The 22,215-nt window shown below is 40.7% G+C and overlaps 1 protein-coding gene across 1 annotated transcript in view; it reads left to right on the top strand.

Annotated features, from left to right (window-relative positions):
- LOC149285282 (dual specificity calcium/calmodulin-dependent 3',5'-cyclic nucleotide phosphodiesterase 1B-like) overlaps positions 1-22,215 on the top strand; it is a 124,381-nt gene that overhangs the window by 79,507 nt on the left and 22,659 nt on the right. Inside the window, exons 2-4 of the mRNA XM_089495554.1 lie at positions 17,059-17,172; positions 17,465-17,647; positions 20,812-20,878. Of these exons, the coding sequence (XP_089351680.1) occupies positions 17,059-17,172; positions 17,465-17,647; positions 20,812-20,878 (364 nt within the window). The remainder of the gene's footprint in view (positions 1-17,058; positions 17,173-17,464; positions 17,648-20,811; positions 20,879-22,215) is intronic.

Here is a 22,215-nt window from a genome sequence, read left to right as displayed (position 1 = left end):
TTGGCAGCCACATGCATTTTTTGTTTAAAGTGTTTTATTCATTTTACAGATGGAAATAAAACAGGCATATCAAACAAAGGCACAGGTCGGTCAGTGTTACAGGACTTTCAGTTATATATATTTTTTTTACACATGCTTATAGATGCTGTTGTTGCCAATATTAAAGATCCTAGAACTAATAATGTCAATCCTATCTTGCTTTCATGACTTGATAACACCTGGCTGAATCATAATGAGAATAATTGATATGAAGTAGAGTAAAGAAGAATGAAAAAAGGAGAAAGGAGAGAAAGATGAGGGGATACCTCACAGTGGGATATTGACCTTGGCGCGTATGTAGAGCAATAATCTACTGGTCCAGGAGGACCAAATATCCTATCCTATCCGTTTTGAGCTTTGCCATATATTTGCCATACATTTTGCATGACCTCTATTAGTTTGGGAGGCTGGCCTGGCCATCTCCTTGCTATTGTTTGTGAAGTGGTGGAACATATTCTGTGAACCAAATGCTGGTCGGCTTTGCTGAGACATGGGTTTTGAACATCTTGGGAGTACTAACCGTGTTGTTGACCCAATCTTATCACCGAGTTTTTTGGCAGCTAAGCGTTCCCACCATGAATTAAGGTATGTACCAGGTGCTCCAGAGTCCACACCCTTGGAAACATCTGTCCTATAGGTTTGTTTAGTGTGTAGTGTGACTGGGGGTGATATCCCACATTGCTACACTCTCTCCCAAGTCAACTTACAACTCATCAGTTTATGGATGTTTTTGTAAGGTATTACTCCATGTCTGATAAGTTGATCTGCAGGTCGTGCTCCTATTTGGTCTTGTAAGGAGGGCTCTGTGTGTCCTGGTACTGTCCAATATGGGCATATATAATAAAGATTAAATAAGCTGTTCTCTGTCTTCACAAAAAGATTCTCTTATATGTCGTGGTTGTTGGTGCTGTTTTGTGTCCCATTACAGAGTTAATAAAATGACGTATTTGTAAATAGCAGGAAAATTCAGTGCGAGGCATCTGGTGTTTTTCTTGTAGCAGTTGTGCGAATTTAACTTTGTCCAACTCTACGAGACAGCTGAGGGTCGGCAAGCCCGCTCCTATCCACCATTCAAAACCCGACATGAGAGTAACCCTCTGTTTCCTACAATATGTGCCAGTTGTGTAACTGGGTAGGTTAGTGTTAGTCATAGAGTATATTGGCAGTCACATGCATTTTATAGCAGGTCTGGTTGTGTTGTGATTTATAAAAAAAACCCAAAAGTTAATGCATTCAATTAATGAACTACTAATTTATTGATAAAAACCTGTGTGTATTTTATACAGAAAAAATTGTGACTTGTGGGCTTTTTGGTTAAATGAATTTGTGGAGATTGACATCAACCTAAGTATAGGGCAATCATCAAGGCCTCCATCAAAAATCTTATAGCATTCTAGTACAAACCTAAAGACAGAAACCCTTGCCTCTCCCACTGCCCCATTCCAAGCTCGCAAAGAGACCACTGGGCCCCATTTCCCAGAAAGAGGCCACTGGCACCAAAATACCGCAAGGGCCCAGTCCCCGGTAGGAGACCATGAGGACCAATATGTCTGTAATTTGTCAGGGAGACTGGGTCCGTATGCATTTGTGCTGGTTAAGGCCCTCTTATGGCAGCCCTACGTATCATATTTCAGAAACATATGTAAAGATTTCCCCTTGTATTAAGCTGTGTTATGACTGTAGGACCTATAGGACCCACAATATGGTATGGAGCTGGTCTCTCCTTCTCCATTCCATTTCTGTGAAATATTCTTTGTCATGCACATTTTAGACAGGCCCAGAGTGGTCATCTGGCACACCAGGCACATGCCTGGTGGGCTATTGCCTGACATACCGTATTGGCTCGAATATAGGCCGCACTTTTTCCCCCCACTTTAAGTCTTTAAAGTGGGGGTGCGGCCTATATTCGGGGTCTAGCACCCGACGCCCGGGACATGCAGTCCCGGGCGCCGGGCAGGCAGCGGGGTTAGGATACAGATCCCCCGCAGCGGTGCAGGGGACCTGCATCCTACTCCCTGATACGCTCAGACAGCCTCCCCTGCCAGCACTTCCCACGGGGGGGGGTGCCGGCACGGGAGGTTGTCTAAGCGCATCGTGCGGACCGTCTGCACGATGCGTTTTACCTCTGCCCCCCCGCCCCAATTACCGGAGCAGACTCCCGGGTGTCTTGCGGGGGACATCTACGCAATACGCGTATACAACTTCCGGTGCCGTCGGGGGGGGGGCAGAGGAGGACAGTGGCAGCATATCTCGGGGGGGGGAGGAGGAGGACAGTGGCAGCATATCTCGGGAGGGGGGAAGGAGGAGGACAGTGGCAGCATATCTCGGGGGGGGGAGGACAGTGGCAGCATATCTCGAGGGGGGAGGAGGATAGTGGCAGCATATCCCGGGGGGGGGAGGACAGTGGCAGCATATCTCGGGGGGGGGGACAGTGGCAGCATATCTCGGGGGGGGGACAGTGGCAGCATGTTTTTTTGGTGCTTTTTTAAAAAAAGCACCAAACTTTTAGGGTGCGGCCTATATACGGGGGCGGCCTATATCCGAGCCAATACGGTAATTCTTTTTTTTTTTTTCTCTCTGACATAATTCTTATGCACCTGATCTCCCAAACCATCAGCAGATAGGGTGCTACAGTGACAGCTCCTGGCTAGATATGCCCAGCAGCACACTACATGAGCAAAAGATGTAAAGTGCAGCCAGTCATTGCCAGTCATGAGTAAAGCCTATGATATTAGGAGGCTGCCAGCCTTAAAGTGCCGGTCTAGCCCTGCTCACACAATGTTGTGGTTATACCAACTCAAGCCAGTTATGGCACCCTGTGTTGTAACTTTGTATTTCCAATACAAATAACTTTTTTGTCACATGGGAATTCGCATTAGATAGTAACAATCCATGACAGTCTGCAATAGTTCTATGTAATATTCAATGTTATCTGCTTTTGAACATTTACATTAAAATGCAGCTCTGTGAATTATTATCAGCTCTCTGTGATTATTATATATTTTTTGGTTTGTGTTACATTGCTGTGTTTTGATATTAACCATTCTACCCGAAAACATGTATATACAATAATATAATGTTATTTTTGCTTCAGGCTTTCTCCAGGTGGATCTATCCAAATAAGCATGCTACATATTTAAATAAGATTTAGCCTGTAAATCTATGGTGAAAAACAACTTCAAAAACAGTTTTCTACATTGTGTTTCTTTTTGCCCAAAAACACAATATTTTCAGTGTAAGAATGAATGTATCCTTACATATAATTTGTGAAATTGTCATTGGCACATATGACCATGGGTATACAAAGCAGTTTGCAGAATTTATAGAAACATATGTGCACTGGTTAATGTAACCTTTCAACATAATCTTGACTTATATAAAAATAGGCATGAGTACTGTTTGATGGTAGCTTCAATACTGTGAATAATTAGGTGCAGTTAGAGGTGTGTGTGCTGGCCATAAAGTAGAACAAGCCAATCAAGAGCCCAATATGGCTTCTCACTATTTGACACCTGACATCTGACTATCACAACTATATGAGCTTGATGCAAATCTTATTCCACAACCATGGGAATCAATATAGCCTCCACTCTTCTGGGAAGGCTTTCCACAAGAAGGCCTGGCTCTCAATGAGCATTACAATGTATCCCAGGGCTGTTCCATGTGGTTGAAGTCGGGGCTCTGTGCAGGCCACTCAAGTTCCTCCACCCCAAACCTGTCAAACTATGTCTTTATTGACCTTGCTTTGTGCACAGGGGCACAGTCAGGCTGGAACAAGCAAGGGCCTTCCCCAAACTGGTGCCACAAAGTTGGGTGCATACAATTGTCTAAAATGTCTTTGTCCTTTCGCTCAAACTAAGGGCTCTTTAAAAAAAACAAACTGAAAAAGCAACCCCAGACCAGTATTCCTCTTTCACTAAACTTTACAGTAGGCACAATGCATCCCTGTAGGTAGCATTTTTCTGGCATCCACCAAACCCAGATTTATCCACCAGACTTCCAGATGTTACAGAGAACAGGATATTTTTACATATAACTCACTTCAGCGGCCACACTCTGTGAGTGTGCGTGGTCTACCGCTGTGTGGCTGAGCTATTGCTAGCCCTAGACACGTACAGTGGACCATAGCAGATCTAGCAGGGCAGGGCAAAGAAAACAGGGCCCTAACCGACCTGCAGTTAAAGTGGCATCCTAGGTCATGTTTAATGTTACTGAGCTCTTCAATACAACCTATTCTACTGCCATGTTTATGGAGATGACATGTCTATGAGCTTAATTTTATATAACTGTGTGTCCACATGCTTTTGGGCATACTGTGTACACATTCTGTGCCAGTGTGCCAAAAGAGAGGGGACTGGTTTAGCTGGTTCCATCTTTTGGACATCTGCCACAGGTTGGACACCCCTGCTTTAATGAATATGTGTAAATGATTTGTGTGAATGAGTGAGAGAATAAATGACTGTGTGAATTATGTGAATGAAAGTCTGAATTAGTGAGTGACTGTAAAAGTGTTTGTGTGTATCATAGATGTATAATTGATTTGTGGAAAGGCAAAGATGGCACAAGCAGGGTGTTTGAGTCTTGGGGACCAAGATTGCACAGGCACTGTTTGGGGACAAAGTTGACTCATGCTGGGGTGTGTGGGGACAAAGATAGCAAGTCCTTAGTGTTATCTGAGTGCTGGTCAGGTTCTATGTGGGCAGTGTGGATGCCAGGGCTGGCTTTGGGGTGTGCAGTCAGTGATCTATGCCTGTAATTTATGGGGTTTTATATACCTTGAATGCTGAGTTTTTATGTGAATTCCAATTGATCTATACCTGTAAAGCTGGATTTGTTTGTTATTCTGTTGACCCATATCTCCTATGCCATGTTTCCATACATTATTTATGTGTACCTGCAAATACAGGGTTTTTATGTCTTATTCAGTTGATCAATACCTGCAATGCTATTTCCATGTGTTTATTTGATCTATACCCTCAGTGCTGAGTTTACATGTGATTTCCAGTTGATCTATACCTTAAATGCTATGTTTCCGTACATTGAATACCTGCAAATACAGGATTTGTATGTCGGATTCTATGCCTACAGTGCTGAGTTCACATGTGAATTTCAATTGATCTATACATGCAAAGCTGGGTTTGTGTGTTAATGTGTTGATCTACCTGTTATGCTATGTTTTTATACATAATTTATGTATACCTGCACATATAAGGTTTGTATGTCTTATTCAATTGATCTATACATACAAGTGCTGTTTTATGTGTTGTTTATTTGATCCATACCAATTTTTTGGTGCGGGAGCGGAGGGAGTGATTGAATGCTAGGGAGTGTGGCCCAAGGAAATGCTTGCGTAGGGTCCAATTTTTTCAATATAAAATGTATTGGCAGCAGGGTCTAATATTTATATATATTGGCAGCAGGGGCTAATAGTAATATATTGGCAGCAGGGGCTAATATATATATATATGTAGGGCTGCAACTAACGATTATTTTCATAATCGATTAGTTGGCCGATTATTTTTTCGATTAATCGGATAAAAAAAATGAATGTAAATTTTTCATTTATTTAAAATAATTTAATAAACAAATGATGTTAAATACAAACAGCAGAATAAAAAAAAACTTTGATAAAATACATTTCTTGTCTTTATTTCCCAACCAGCCCCCCCCAATTTATGCACATTTGAGCCCAGGCTTGCCACGCTGCCTTCCACACATACCACTCCACGCTGCCCCCCACATATGCCACTCCACGCTGCCTCCCACATATGCCACTCCACGCTGCCTCCCACATATGCCACTCCACGCTGCCTCCCACATATACCATTCCACGCTGCCTCCCACATATACCATTCCACGCTGCCTCCCACATATGCCACTCCCCACTGCCTCCCACATATGCCACTCCACGCTGCCTCCCACATATACCACTCCACGCTGCCTCCCACATATACCACTCCACGCTGCCTCCCACATATACCATTCCACGCTGCCTCCCATATATACCACTCCACGCTGCCTCCCACATATGCCACTCCACGCTGCCTCCCACATATACCATTCCACGCTGCCTCCCACATATACCACTCCACGCTGCCTCCCACATATACCACTCCACACTGCCTCCCACATCTGCCACTCCACGCTGCATCCCACATCTGCCACTCCACGCTGCCTCCCACATATGCCACTCCACGCTGCCTCCCACATATGCCACTCCACCCCCACATATGCCACTGTGCCTGATACGCCTTATACCCCCTGATACACCACTCCATCCTCCCCAGACATGCCACACTACCTCCCAGACATGCCACGCTGCCCTCCCCACATATGCCACTCCAGTCTACACCCAGATATGCCACTGTGGCCCCAGATATGCCTTATACACCCTGATACACCACTCCGTCCTCCCCAGACATGCCACACTGCCCTCCCCACATATGCCTTATTTAATGTATATGCCTTATACCCCCAGATATGTCACTCCGTCCTCCCCTGATATGCCTTATACCCCCCAGATATCTCATAGTCCCCTCATAGAGTCACAGACCCGTTCACAGCACACTGACACCATACTTTTTTAAATAAGTACTGGGTTAATCTTCACTGCCCCCAGGATTTAGATTTCCCTTAGTTTCGCCCCCCTTTATCTCTAACTGCACCTTAAGTTAACTTTATTAAATTAATCAAATTAACCCTCAGTCCTCATCATTAAATTAACCCTAAACACCCCATTAACCATAACTACCCCTAAATTAACTCTAAATACCCCATCAAAACAACTACCCTAAATTAACCCTAAACACCCCATTAACCATAACTGCCCCTAAATTAACCCTAAACACCCCATTAACCATAACTGCCCCTAAATTAACCCTAAACACCCCATTAACCACAGCATCCCCTAAATTAACCCTAAAGACCCTGTCAACCACAACAGCCCCTAAATTAACCCTAAACATACCATTAACCACAACTGCCTCAAATTAACCCCAAACACCCCATTAACCACAGCTGCTCCTAAATTAACCCTAAACACCCCATTAACCATAGCTGCCCCTAAACACCCCATTAACCATAACTGCCCCTAAATTAACCCTAAACACCCCATTAACCATAACTGCCCCTAAATTAACCCCCACCTCCCCTAACTTTCAGTAGCCCAAATATTAATTTTATACTCACAGTTAGATGAGTGTCACAGCCATGTGGTTCTGGCCTTCTGGGAGAAGGAAGGGGCGGGGCCAGTTGTCACAGTGATTACAGGGAGGGACTGGTAAGTAGGAGCTGCTGCTGTGAGTCAGACTAAACGGATTATATAATGAGGGGTATTTTTCAGAGCGTTTGCTCTGAAAAAACCCTCATTTTATAATCGATAATAATCGATTCAACTAATCGATAATGAAATTCGTTGGCAACGAATTTCATTATCGATTATTATCGATTTTATCGATTAGTTGTTGCAGCCCTATATATATGTAACGAGTTCACCAAGAGAACTGTAGTAACTCCCAGACATCACCCACATGTATCCTCCTGTTGTCCCCAGAATCACTTCCAGCACCAGCCAGCATGGGCACCTTGGAACCCTGCTATGTGTACCCAATAAGTAGACACAACTACCAATCTATCACCGAGCGCCGGTGAAAGTGCGGACAGCAGCGGAGGTTGCATATGTGCGTACCTTCTCACTGCCGGGATAGCCCGCCCACTCCCGGGGAAGCAGAGCCGGTCGGAGAGATCAGAAGAAAGACCGGGACCGGCGGCACTGTGCAGTCCCAAAGTCATCGGCAGATCCGGTAATTTTCTGGAGGAGGCGGGGCCTAGCGGGGTCACACAGCGTCATTGTGTGTGATCCCGTAGGAGCTGCAGTAAGCGCCTGCTGAGGCATCATAGTGAGTGAAGTCTCTTAGTTGCTTGAGTGTATATTAGGGTCTGGGTATGTAAGTGTCAGAGTGGGTATGTAAGTGGGTATATTAGTGTCTGGGTGTGTAAGTGTCCCCCTATATGCCACTCTGCCCCATGTTATGCCTTTTAACCCCCTATATGCCACTCTGTCCCATGATAAGCTTTTTAACCCCCTATATGCCAGAGTGGCATATAGGAGGTTCTGGAGGCAGAGTGGCATATAGGAGGTTAAAAGGCATATCAGGGAGGCAAAGTGGCACATAGGGGGTATAAGGCATTTCTGGGGCAGAGTGGCAAATAAAAGACAATAAAAACAAACAAAAAGTTTACATGAATTAAACTTTTTTCCTATAGGGTCGTCTTATAATGAGGCTTTTTCTTTTTTTAAATTAATATTCAGATTTTGGGGGGTCGTCTTATAATCGAGCAAATACGGTATATATATATATATATATATATACACCTGAGTGTGTGTGTGTGTGTGATCTCAGGCAGTTCATAGTGTGTCCCTGAATGGCAGAAATAAAATGTGGTCACACTACTTCCAGGCCGGCTCATCCAGCTATAGCAGCGACTAGCACTGTCCTAAATTAAGCGAATGAAAGCAAGATAGCTTCATGCATGCTGGTCCAAGAGCTATAAACATTGGGAAAAGTGGATGGTGAAAAAGACACCATAGAAACGAGTGGAGTGTTGCGGGTGAGTGCTCCTCAGCACCATGTACCAAAAATGCTCTTCGTAAATAAGGCCCATTGATTCACGTATTCTTCCTGAAGATGGAACTCTGTTAGTAACGCTTCTAAAGAATACAAGCATTCTTTATGTTTTTCTTTAATAACCTGTCACTCTTTTTCTATTTTTCAGCTTGTTTAACTAATAGCACCCTAAAATTTCAATTTCCCCTCCCACTACCTCACCTTTATAGTATACTGACCCTATTCCCCTCTATCCATACATGTGACAGTATGTATGTTCATCATAGAAACCAGATCACCTTCCGTTATAGATGCTGTGCCCGTATAATTTAGTTTCAGGAGAAGCCCGATTTTTAACATTTTATATCCTGACACATGGTATCCCCGCACCGGATTTAGGCATTGCTGCTCAAAATTTCCATTGCAGACAAACAACGTACGAAGGAACATTTCATAACTTTATTTATTGTTATTGGATATTTCTTTTCTCAACACAGCAAGCCTGTCCTTTGGCTGATATAGCAACCATGTCATAATCACAGGTAGCATCTATTCAATTAGTTGCAAGCTGAAAGCGTAAAAGGGAAAATCAATTTCTGAACGGCTGGTGGCTTAGGGCAAGGACACACTGAAGGAGACAACGTGTGGAGAAAACATATGAAGCAAAGCAGCATGTGCCGAAACAGAGCTGGATTTTTAAAGTGGGCAAACGAAAATGTATTTGTTACAGGCTGTGACTGTGATACCGTTTATATGCGGCAAAGAGCTTTAATGTGATGTCATGTTTGTTTTGTTTCATCCATAAGTTATGTCTTCCCTGCAAATTAGTCTGACACATAAGAGAGAGTGCTATTTCTCCAAGTTATATCCGTCTTATCCACACAATAAAAAAGGTGTTTCTTACCATCTATACTAATGGGTATACTAACATTTGTGAATTATGTTTGTCAAGAAGCAAATTCATCATAGTGAATACAAAAGGATTTGGTGGTTCCCTTTGCTTTGTTAAAATGCTGTGAAGTTTGCAATGGATTGTATAAAAGTTGTGATTTATGCACTATTACCAGTGAAAATTTTGACACTCCTCTTTCTACATAGCCTGTTATAGCCCTAGGTAGAATTAAAGTCAATCATGCTCTTACTCCAATAGGTTAATGTTTGCTGGTTGTTTCTTAAATTGCTTTTTAAATTAACACCAACGGTGTATCCTGTAACACTGTGCCTCATACCTTCCAGGTCTGTGGAGGGTTGCTGTACTCAGTGGCGTAGCCAGGGGACACCAGAGGGGGCCATAGCGTGCCCCCCCAACCCTCAGCAACCACCCGCTGCAGGAGGAGCTGGGCCAGTTGGCCCAAAATAAAGGGAGCGCAAGGTCTGTTCATACAGACCTTTGTTTCACTGCTACTTCACAATTGCTGAGAGCTAGGGTATGATGTCATATGCTGACCCTGAGCACTAAAGCCGCATGCACCACAAAGGTTTGTACGAATAAACCTTATGCTCCCACGACATGGCTTAAGAAAGGTCAGTGATGGTGAGAAAGAAAAAAGATGGAAGAAAATGGGGAGCTAAAGAGAAATATATAGGGGAGAGATAGTGAGAATAAAGAGATAATGTAAAAGAAGGGGTGAGATAATTAGAGGGGAGATCAAAGAGAAGGAGAAAAATGGGAGGGATAAAAAGAAACAGGGATAGTGAGTGAAAGAATATAGATGAGAAGGAGAGATATTTAGAAGGGGGCATCAAAGAGAGGGGGAGAGATTAAAAAAAGGGAAGCATAAAGAGAAAGGGGAGAGATAAAGAGTAAATGTAGGAGAGATAAAGTGAAAAGCTGGGATAAATGTAATGTCGTAATGTAGTAATGGGAGTGATAAGAAATGGATGGATTAAAGAGAATGGGTAAGATAAAGGGAAGGGGATAGATAATGAGAAAAATGAGAGATAATAAAGATAAGAGATAATAATATCGGGGAAAATTATGAGAAAGGGGACAGATAAGGGCAAGTATGCCTAAGGGCAAAAAGGTATGTGGATGCAATGGCAATGGCAACATTGTTTATGTGTAAGGGCAAACGTGAATGTGTGTGTGTACATACACTATATGGATAAAAGTATTGGGACACCTGACCATTACACCGACAGGGACTTTTATGACATTGCATTCTAAATATATAGACATTAATATGTAGTTGGTCCCCCCTTTGCTTCTATAACAGCTTACGGTTTTTTGGGAAGGCTTTCCACAAGATTTTGGAGTGTTTCTGGCCATTTATACAGTAGAGCACGGAGGTGTTCACTCTGCATTACTATTACAAAATATGTACAGGAGTCAGGGTCATTCTTTGGGTTCACACACACATCATGCCAACAACTGCAACCGCCAAGAGGATAGCCGCACCACTGGCTTCCTCTGAACAGAAGAGAACACTGCAGGTTGACCATAGACCAAACGGCAGCTTCTCCAACAATAAAAACCATAAAAAGTAAAAGGTTTTAAAGCTTAAAGGAATTAAAGCTTGGCACAAAGAGTTTGAAACCCCCCTTTCTCCCATATCTCCCATATTTCTTCCATAGACAAATCAGGCAGGCTATGTTGGAGTGTTTCTTTGGGAGATGGAACATTCATTTTTTGATCCAGAATGCATATGTAGTTTGCAGAATGAGTAATTGGTTAAATTGAAATAAACACAGATTTTACCATTATTAATTTTAAAAAATGAGAATCGTGTGATTCAATGTGTGTGAATATGTAGGCTCTTTTCCCATTTACTTATCTAAAAATCCAGCTTCATGAATATTTGAAGTTCTTGGTTATCAGAAAAGAAAAGAAAAAATAGCATACTGTAGTATGTAAAGTATCTTATAGATCGTAGACTATACAGCCCCCCTGCATCTGGAGTAAATAAGGGTTTCAAGTGATAGCGCTGTAGAGAAACGCACTGTTGTAGGAACATAAGAACATGATTAGAAGGAGCCAACACAAACCATGAAGAAGCCCAATATACTACGTTTGCACAAACTTGATGTTAAATGTAAACATATGCTATATTATTTAAGTAAAAAAGAATATTGGCTATCCTCTTCACATTTTTGCTCCAAATATACCTGACATTGTTCCTTTAAGTACACATTGTGGGAGATGGTCCTACTAAGAGACAGATACATACCAGGGTTGGAACTCCTTTACTTACTCCTGACAATTGAGACCCTAGATGTGATAGGCTCTACTTTTGAGTGTATATACATAGGGGGCTATCATCTATATGATACTTTATATACACTATGATGGTTTTTTTTTCTATATTTAAAGTGAAATTTTACAATGAAGAAATTAAAACATACATGTTGAGTCTACACTAGGGTGACCACATTTTATTATTTTATTATCAGGGACACACTATAAAGCGCATGAGATTACAGACACACAGGTGTATATACATATATATATTTTAAATACATAATATGTAATTATCTCTTTGAAGTAAAGACCATGATTGAAGTATGATTTCAAAACAACAGATGAACTGGCAGTTATTTTTCATTCTTTAATAACCTAACCGGTAGAAACAATCATGCAATCATCATTTATACTGTATTTTCTGGACTCACTTTTTTATCTTTTTTTCTGAAAATCTAGGGCACTGTATATTAATGTGTGTGTTACATTACAGGAAACATATTAGGTATATTGAATACTAAAATGTAACATGCAGGATTTGAAAATATGTGTTAGTGGCCCTTCCAGATTATAGATATCTAGACTGTAAACTCGTTTGAGCAGGGCCCTCCTCACCTGTTGTCTCTGTTAGTCAACTTGTTATGTTACATACTACTTGTTATGTCCTGTCTACCCATTGTACAGCGCTACGGAATTTGATGGTGCTATATAAAACAATAAATAATAATAATCATATGCACGTCTCCTTGCATATTATATACTTACCACCAGTCAGCTCTGGCATCGGCTTGGTAAAGGCTGTGGATGGGGCTTTATTAAGAACCTGTTACGGTCAGGTATACGAGGTGGATCCAACAATGCAGGTAAGCACAGCTAAAGAAAGTCCAGTACACAGTCCGAGGTCGAGGGCAACAGTAGGCAGCAAGGTCAAAAACAATCCGAGGTCAGGGCAGGTAGATCAGGTGCAAAAACGGTAAACAGGTCCGGGTTCGTAGGCAGGCAGAGAAGATTCGTGGTCGTTTAAACAGGCAAAAGGTCGGTACACAAGGCAGAGATAAAGCAGAACGAGAAATAGCACACCCAAAGCTAAATAACGCTTAGAATGGGCAAAGACAAGGCAAACAAATGAGGTTTAAATAGAAAAGGAGACACTGACATCATCGGCCGCGCCGTAGCGTGCGTCGCGCCCGAAATTGTAATCAGGTGCGTTGGCTGGTACCACCACTAGATGGCGCATCTCCGCCGTGTTCCCGGTGTGTGCGCGTGGAGGACGCGGCGACGCGCCTGCAGCGTGAGCGGGCGTGCGTGCCCGAGGAGGCAGGACCGCAAGCCTCCCGAGTGACAGCGGCAGAGGCGGAACTGCGGCGACGACGCGCGAGAGGACTGGAGGTGGATCCGCCGACGTCAGGGAAACCACCGTGAGTGGCCGAGGTAAGAGCCGCAGCAGCCGGGTAAACGCGCGTGTGGAACGGAGGTGGCGCTGCCGGCGCCCGGCGAGCCGGCGTAGCAGCCGGAGAGGGAGCCGCGGCCGCGCGCGTGACAGAACCTTGTGCACATGCGCACAAAAGACTCCCATTGACTTCTTTAGTGCAGATGCCAGGGACAGTAAACCATCCCTTTAAAAATATCTTTTATATATATGTTTTCTTTCATCAGTTTTATAACTGGAAGGTTTCCAAGATAAATTCACCAAGCATTCCACAAAATGCTTTTTTAAGATATTTCCATGAAAATCACCTCCCCTCCTTTCCCGACAAAAATAAATTAAATTCTAGGTCTCCACACCTCCTGAGAGTTCATTTTCGCATTTGATTTTCCCCTTCACTGGGTTTTTCAATGCCCCAGGTTGCTTTAGGTTGGAAAATAAGTGCAGGTAAAGTAGAACATCTTTCCTTTTGACAAAAGATGTCCTTGGGGAGCAGACGGAAAGTAAATTCTTTTGATCCTGAAAGCATATGTAGTTTGCAGAATCAGGAATTGGTTTACATGATTCATCAGAGGTGAATGCTAACTTTGCTTCTTATTAAGTAATTATTTGTGTGCTGGTATCCAGAAAGTTTGGGGTACCAAAATCGGTATAACGTATATATTCATAATGGGTATAAAGTTTCACCATGTTCAGGTAAGTTGCTATATAATGTAACATTACACAAAATCAAAAATAGGAGCAAGTGACTATATTCCCTTCTCTTTAGTACTGGAACCAAGTGTCAGGGAGCCCCATTCACCCACAAATGTATTATGGATCACAAATGTTAGCCTTCTCATACACATGTTGCCTGCTAGTAGAACTCTATGGGCAGTTCTATATTGAAATATATTGTATTCAAATTATTTGATTATTAATTTGTTATACAGTTGAAGCATATCTACGGTAATTTACCAAGAGGAAGTCTTACATGCAATGGATAATTGCCTCTAAAACAGAGTATCACTTTCTATGTTTCATATTAAACACATTTGGCGATGTACCAAAAGGGTAGTATCATCAGAAATTGTTGAACTCTGAACTTGCAGGTGGGTTTCTCTCCTTACTACCTTAGTGTAACAGGAGTTATCCTTATTGATAGCAAAGAACATTGGCACTGGGTAAATTTAATCTCACACTGAGGTTCACCATGAACACTACAGATTCATTCTTCTGTCAGAATGCATAGTGCCCACTGTAAAGCTTGGTCGGGAAGGGACTGTTTTTCAAGGGCACCTTACGTCCAGTGAAGGGTAATGTTAATGCTACAGCATACTACAAATACAAAGACATTTTAGGTACTTGTATGCGTCCAACTTTGTGGGAACAGTTTGAGGAAGGCCCTTTTCTGCCCTAGTATCGTTTGATGAACTTAGTGTGGAACACTTTTGGGATAAATTGGTACGCTGGCTTGTCCAACATCAGTGTCTGACCTCACAAATGCTCTTTTGGCTAAATGGGCAGAAATTCCCACAGACATACCCCAAAACCTTGTGAAAAGCCTCCCCAGAAGAGTGAAGGCTGTTATGGCCACAAAGGGGAGGGAATCTCCATGTTAAAGCCCACAGTTTTTGGAATGGGATGTCCAACAAGTTCATATAAATACGATGGTCAGGTGTCCATAATGTGATGTATCTGTTTTACCATGACACCATGACACATAAAAACTTAGGAAAAACACACAAAACAACCTTTTGCTCTCCAATCAATTTCCTTAGAATTACTGATTGATGAACAGTTATTGTGTATTAAATGGTTTCATGGATCTAGTAGCTCCTCATTGATTCCTGGACTGCTATTTTCAGTGTCTCTTGGTCCTGACACTTGTATTGAAATGTTAAGTGGTGTAATATAATTAGGTGATTGCAGGTGATTAATGATAGCTTAAGGTGTAATTAGAAGATAGAACAGTGCTGATCACAGTGTGCCAGATGGTGAAATAGGCTAGTAATTGTGCTATTCTGTTTTACTACTTGCTCACTCCACTACCAGACGAAGTTAGGCTGCTCACCCAGAGCAGACATAAATCCCGATGTTTGGAAAATGTCACATTTATCCAGAGCCACTGTCTACTAAACTACTATAAATAATAATGCTTCAAAAATCCAAAGGTTTCTGTATCCAAGAAAGCATACCTTTAATGACCTTTGGGAATGGTTGTTTTTTGACAAATGTTATTTTAGTCACATTTTAGCTGTTTTGAAAAAACAAGGCCTTTCCTCTTGTACTATGGCTTACCATTTGTATTTGCCATCAGATACATAGGGGAAATGTGCAAGTACATCAGTTAGTTTCTAATCATATTGCCTGTTTACTGTGATGACCTCAATTAATAATCTCAAGAAAAGAATGCAATTTTCCCACAATTAATGATAGGTAAATTGAAATCATAACCAAACGTTAAAACATATTTGCACGTGGCTTCTTGTAGAAAGTTCATGAATGTGAATAAAACAGAAAATGGCACATTTTTTAAACAGGTTGCAAGTAATGCTTTAATTGAAATAGGGGAATGTAACACTTGGCAACCATCATGCTATGGCCACGTTGTGTGGGCTATATTGACCATGTCTACAGACCTTCTAATGCCCTATATATTGTAATGAAATGCATACATTTAGAGCCACTCATTTTGAGTATGAAGACCCATTTAGTAACCTCTTTGTTTTTACATTTTTTTTAAGGATGGGAGATTTTTGTCATTTACCATATGTTTGTTAAACCATGATTCACATTTTTCACATTTGATTAGTGCCAATTTGTAAAAAACGACACTAAAATATTAGTTTCCTTGCATTTTCACTAAGCGTTTTTCTGCTACACAGCAGGCGCCACTGCTGAAGAATGACCCACTTTTTGTCTGGCAACATTCCATGTTTGGAAGAAGGAGAAACTTTGTTTCTCCGTCTCCTCCAGGTGATCTCGCCTGGGTCTCTTCTCTCTTCCAGGGACCTTCTGAGAGGTGTCAGCATTGACACCTACAGGAAGGGAATGCCCAATCACCATAAATATATTAGTGGTGTACCGGCACTTGCTCCGAGAGTCGCTACACCCAAAATGACGGCAATAAGCCAACGTGCATCATGTGTAGGCAGATGTGGCGTATGCTATCCTCTACTGCGTATTTTCCTGCTACCATGGTAGTTGATATTCAGTAGATCACCAAGTTTGAATATACATTTCTTGATGAGGTGTAGATCATCATCATCATATTGGCTTTCAACTTAACCCAACTCAACTATATACATATATATATATATATATATATATATACATACAAAGGTAATTCTGGTAGTAGGTATTAAAGGTGGTCTTATTACTGTAGCAAGCAATACAAGTTTCCAATATAGGGTATTTCATTCATTGTTATGGTAATAGGACCACTTTGTAAATTTTACACTAGAATCGCCATTTTATCCAGCTGATCTTATTTTGATTATAAAAAAGACAATAATTGTGATCTTAACTCTGTTCCTATCTGATTTGCTATGATATCGAGTTATTTGGAAGCCCTTCAAACAAAAACATCGATAATAAATGACCTTGTGTTCAATGATGATGATGATCAGATCATGAGGCTGACGATACAATAGTATGGTATATACAGCAGATTTGTAATTGTTCAAAATTTGGATATATTTGTCCTCTATGCATAAGTGACTTGGAAGTCAAATCCATAACATGACAATTGCTGGAACACTTCTATGCCAATTAGGTTTCCACTTCCAGTCATTGTAATTATCTTGCATGTCCTTCCTTTTTTGTAGTCTGAAGTTCATGGTGAAGCAACTTGAAAATGGAGAGGTCAATATTGTAGAACTGAAAAAAAACTTGGAGTACACAGCCTCGCTATTGGAAGCAGTGTACATCGATGAGACAAGGTGAGTCTCTTTAAGCTAATCTCAATAACAGAAAGTATGAGTACAGATTTCCATAACTCAGGATGTTAGAAACAGCAGGAGATATCCTAAATGCGATGTGTAAAATATCAGTATTTTCCCACAAGGGGTAAACAGACCATCCTTATAGACCATGTATGGTGATACATGCACTGAATGGCCTCTTTTTTCCGCATTAAACTACATCAGTAGTTAGATGTGTTGTAGACGCAAAGTTGTGATTTGTTCTTTTCTTGGCAGATCACAGTATTATATTTGCGTTCTTACTTCACAGACAGATTTTGGACACAGATGATGAACTTCCAGAAATCCGCTCTGATGCTGTTCCCTCTGAGGTCCGTGATTGGTTGGCGTCCACATTTACTCAACAGACCAGGTCAAGCGGTCGACGATCTGAAGAGAAGCCCAGATTCCGGAGCATTGTGCATGCCGTGCAGGCAGGGATCTTCGTGGAAAGGTACCTGAGTTTTATGTTTTATCTGTTATACCATTTTCCATTATAATGGTGATACAGAATGAAAAAAAAATACGGAACCAAAAAAATAATTTAGGCAGTTAGAGCAGTAGAGCTTAAGTTTTAAGTTGTACCCACTTAATGGATAATACTACCGATCTATGAAATTCTGATTAAAACAGCATCTTAACATAAGCATAGAATTTTACTCTCGACACTTCGATGTAGCATGTACTCAACTCGGTAATTGTCACAAAAGCACACAAGCTCAATTAATTAGTACTGATACATAAATATTTCATTATTTTATTCTCTATGGGGATTGGTAAAACCAAATTATTTATTTAACTGGAATGCAGAATATGTTTTCATTGTTATGTTGAACTGTTTTCTACTGTTTAGATAAATATTAATCACAGCTGTCTTTAATTCTAATTGGTGTGATATGAAAGCAATCTGGACAAGTTTGTTCTTCACAGACAAAAAGTATGAATCAATGTCCTGCACTAAAGCTATCACTCTTGCCCTCATGCCACAATTACTAAGGCTGCCTAACCCACTAACAATCAGCAACTTAACAGTAGGGCACAAATATTTGATTTGGAAAATGGGACAGATAATAGGTGTTGTCAAAGTATATTTTTGTAGGTTTTGCCTTTAGTATATAGTATATTGTGAACTGGAGTGGATAGTCACTCATACATCGTGTGAATGTCTCTGATTATTTGATAAATCAATTGACTTGAGAACTAGAGAAGTACTAATTCCCCTTGTACCCCAGCCGGCAATACAATGAAGTGTCCTGGCAGGTTTGAGATGACCAAGGTGCCCCACATCGATTAATTGCCAAAACAAGAACCGCAAGCTAGATAGTTTTAGTTATATTAACCCCTTCGCGACCTTTGCCGGTTCAGGACCGTCATAACAAGAAGGTCACTAAATGACCTTTGACGGTCCTGAACCGTCAAAAAATTAAATAAGCTTAGAAAGTGATCAAGGATCACTTTCTTCGCTTAAACGGCCTTGCTGCAATTCGAGGCATTCAGCAAGGCCGAGATCGGCATCGGGGGCCATGTATGGCCCCTCCCCGGGGCGTCAACAGCCGCCATACATTGTATGGCGGCGGACGCCCGTTTTAAAAGCGTTTAGGAGGCGATCAACGATCGCCTCCTAAACTTAAATGGTGTCGCTGGAATGCCTCGATCAGGAGGCATCCAGCGACACCAAACACTTACCTCTGGGTGGGCTGTGACCGCTCCGGAGAGCGGTCACAGCCGCCGCTGCCGGTGATCTTCGCCATCAAGCAAGATGGCGGCGGCCCGGGAAATAAAACAATAAAGACGAAAAAGTTCGCTAGAGGGTCTCCAGACCCTCTAGAGAACTGGCTCCACTTGCTGGTTGAATACAGGTACTGCATTCAACCATGCAAGTCAATGGAGCCCAGCTTTCTAATCACTATGTGATTAGTAAAATATTCAAAAAAAATAAAAATAAATAAAAAATGGAAAAAAAAATAAAAAAAAAATGTGCTAACATTTAAAAATAATTATGCAGTGATGTCACTAGATGAACCATCCAGTACCAGCAAAATGTGTAAAAAAAAATATAAAAAAAGTATTAAAAAAATAAAATAAAATTAAAAAATAAATTTTATTATTTTGAGCAAGTGCTAAAATTTCTCAAAAATCTCAACAAAGAGTTAAAATAAAAGCACTTCAAATACCCAAGGGGTGTCTAATATATAAAAAAAATGGCTGATGGGGTAAATTGGAGTGGCCTAGCTCAAAGATAGGGCATAGGTACAGACTGACCAAAATGGAGAAAAAAAGCGCACTTCCCAAATGTGGCATTTTAAATCTGAAACAACCCGACAAACCCATGCATGTCGGGTATCACTGCACTCAGGAGATGTTCCTGAACACACATTGGCGTGTTGTTTGACAGTGGCATATACCAGGACCTGTATATCTATAACTAAAGTACAATTTGTGTGGAAAAAAAATAAAAAAAATTACTATTACAAAGTTTGACAAAGTGTAGTTCTATAATTGGTGCATGGAAAGGGTTAAAATAACAGCATTTGGAATACCCTGGGGTGTCTAGTTTTCAAAAATATATGGTTTGAATGGGTTAAATTGAGTTAACCGGCTTCAAAGATGTTCCAAAGAGGAGATGGAGGCAGACTGACCAGATTTGTTAAAAAAGATTTGGAAATCATAAAACGCTGCTTGTACTTATTGCCCTATAACTTACAAAAAACAGCAAAAAAACATAAAAACATTGGGTATTTCTAAACTCAGGACAAGTAGTAGAATCTATTTAGCTAGTTTTTTTACTTGCTTTTTTAGGTGAGTAAAAGATTTTTCAAATAAAAGTCATAAAATGTGTTTTTTTTTAAATTTTTCACCATGTTTTTTTAATTTTTTTTATAGTAAATAAGATGATACGATCAAAATAATGGTATCTGAAGAAAGCCCATCTTGTCCTGAAAAAAACAATATATAACTTATGTGGGTACACTAAATGGGTGAGGAGAAAATTACAGCTGAACACAAGCACCACAAAAGTGTCAAAACAGCCTCGGTCCCACAGGGTACAAAACGAAAAATGAGCCCGGTCCTTAAGGGGTTAAAACCTGCGACAGGAACAGATGCTCTTTAAAGGGGGAGTAGGAAAATGGCCAGACTAGATGGACCAAATGGGTCTGATGGTACAGCCTGTGTGTAGACTTGTAATGGACAGTGCTTGCATGTATGTGTATCCTCAGTAATTAAAACAAGACTGTGATCAAGTAAACGGCACCAGTACATGGCTGTGGCTACACAGCCAGCATCAGGAAAAAACTCTCAAGAATCACTGTTCAGGAGTCTTCTCTCTCTCACGCATCATTGCCCTGCCTCTAGTAAGAAGGGTTATGCAGGAGATCCTAGAGTTGAGAAAGTAAAATACAACTTTAAGCACTTAATACTTACTCAATTTTCCTCTTGAGGCTGCACGGAAATGTACTGTTGAACAGCAAAAAGCTTTTGCCCTATTGAAACCCACTGTGCTTTGCATGATGCTTCGATCTAGCTTTCTGTGCTTGGCTTTGTACAGTTGGCTTGTTTGTTACAAAGAAACAAATCAAAATACTTAAATAATGTATTTGTCTCTCTCCCTTTCTCCAGAATGTTTCGAAGAACATACACAGCAGTGGGACCCAATTACTCTGCAGCTGTCGTAAATAGTTTAAAGGTACGGTAATAACTCTTTGCTGTGTCATAGACAGTAGAACACATATTAAAAGGGCAATTCTGAAACAATAGTCAAGGGAATATCTTCAGTTGCTATGGAGATGAGACCACCTTTACACCTTGCATGTAAATTGCTCTTAATATATAATATATATATATATATATATATATATATATATATATATATACCGGTATATAGCACCTGCAATTCCCAGGATTCCAGCCCTTTATCACATGTATTCTTGTATATTTAAGAAACACTAATGAAAATATGAAAGATTAACTCAATATACAAAAATTATGATCTAATATGGCATATAGAACACAGGCAATACATTCTAACCATTCTATCGATGAACTGTTGGTACCAAAAGTACCATAATTATAATTTATTCAAATTATACAGAAGATTTATGTCAATAAATATGCAATGAGAAAGTCACTTTGAAAACACTTAAAGTATTGGACAAATAACTTGACAGATTTTTACAATATTGATGGAATATTGGTAGGAACTTAAAATGTATAACATACCAAACAGGTAAATCTCAAGGCTTAAACTGCAGTGAATCTGTATCGCAAGCCACTTAATTCAATTAAAAAGTATTTGTGTATGTAGAATAAAAACCAATTAAGATATGAACCAATTAAGATCATAGTTCATATCTTAACAGTACTATGTCTACTTAAAAGACTTAAAACATGAATTAAAATTAACTATAAGTGGTTTGACTGGACTTTTTTTGGAATATGTTCAGAATCTGAACATAACTGCCATGGATCAGTAAGTTTTCTACCACTTGGTTTACAAATAATTTTGCAATTAATGTTATCACTACTAATGTAAACTAAACGTCATTCTTCAAACACTATAATAATGGACAGACACAGAATGTAACTATATTTGCATATCCAGTTAATTCTGTGCCTTGCATGAACAATGAATTCCCAGGTTCAGGGATTTATATGAGGTAGGCCTCAAGAGTTAACGTAGATTACTCCTTTTCCACTTTCTGTATGGGCACTCCTGCTGTGAGTAATGGAAGTATTCTGGGTTGAATATTTTGCCTCATTGACTTTAGTAAGCATTACGAATGGCAACTCCCAGGGAACTCCTCTCGTACAAAGAGACAAGTTTTCCTGTATAAAACAGTTTGACGACATTAATTATACATTATGCAGGGCCAGCTCAGCCCTTCTATGGACAGAAGCTTACTTACTGTCCCTTCATAATAAATAGTGACATTATTAGATCTTCCACAAGGCGTACTAGGCATGGGCCTAGAGAGCCTCAACCTCTGGGTACCCTGAGTGCTGTAATGGATAGTCCAGCTGGCC

Source organism: Sceloporus occidentalis, unplaced genomic scaffold (assembly GCF_023333645.1).
Source record: "Sceloporus occidentalis isolate IW3139 unplaced genomic scaffold, rSceOcc1.0.p SCAF_82, whole genome shotgun sequence".
NCBI classification, from domain to species: domain Eukaryota; kingdom Metazoa; phylum Chordata; class Lepidosauria; order Squamata; family Phrynosomatidae; genus Sceloporus; species Sceloporus occidentalis.
This window is presented reverse-complemented; position numbering and strand designations above follow the sequence as displayed.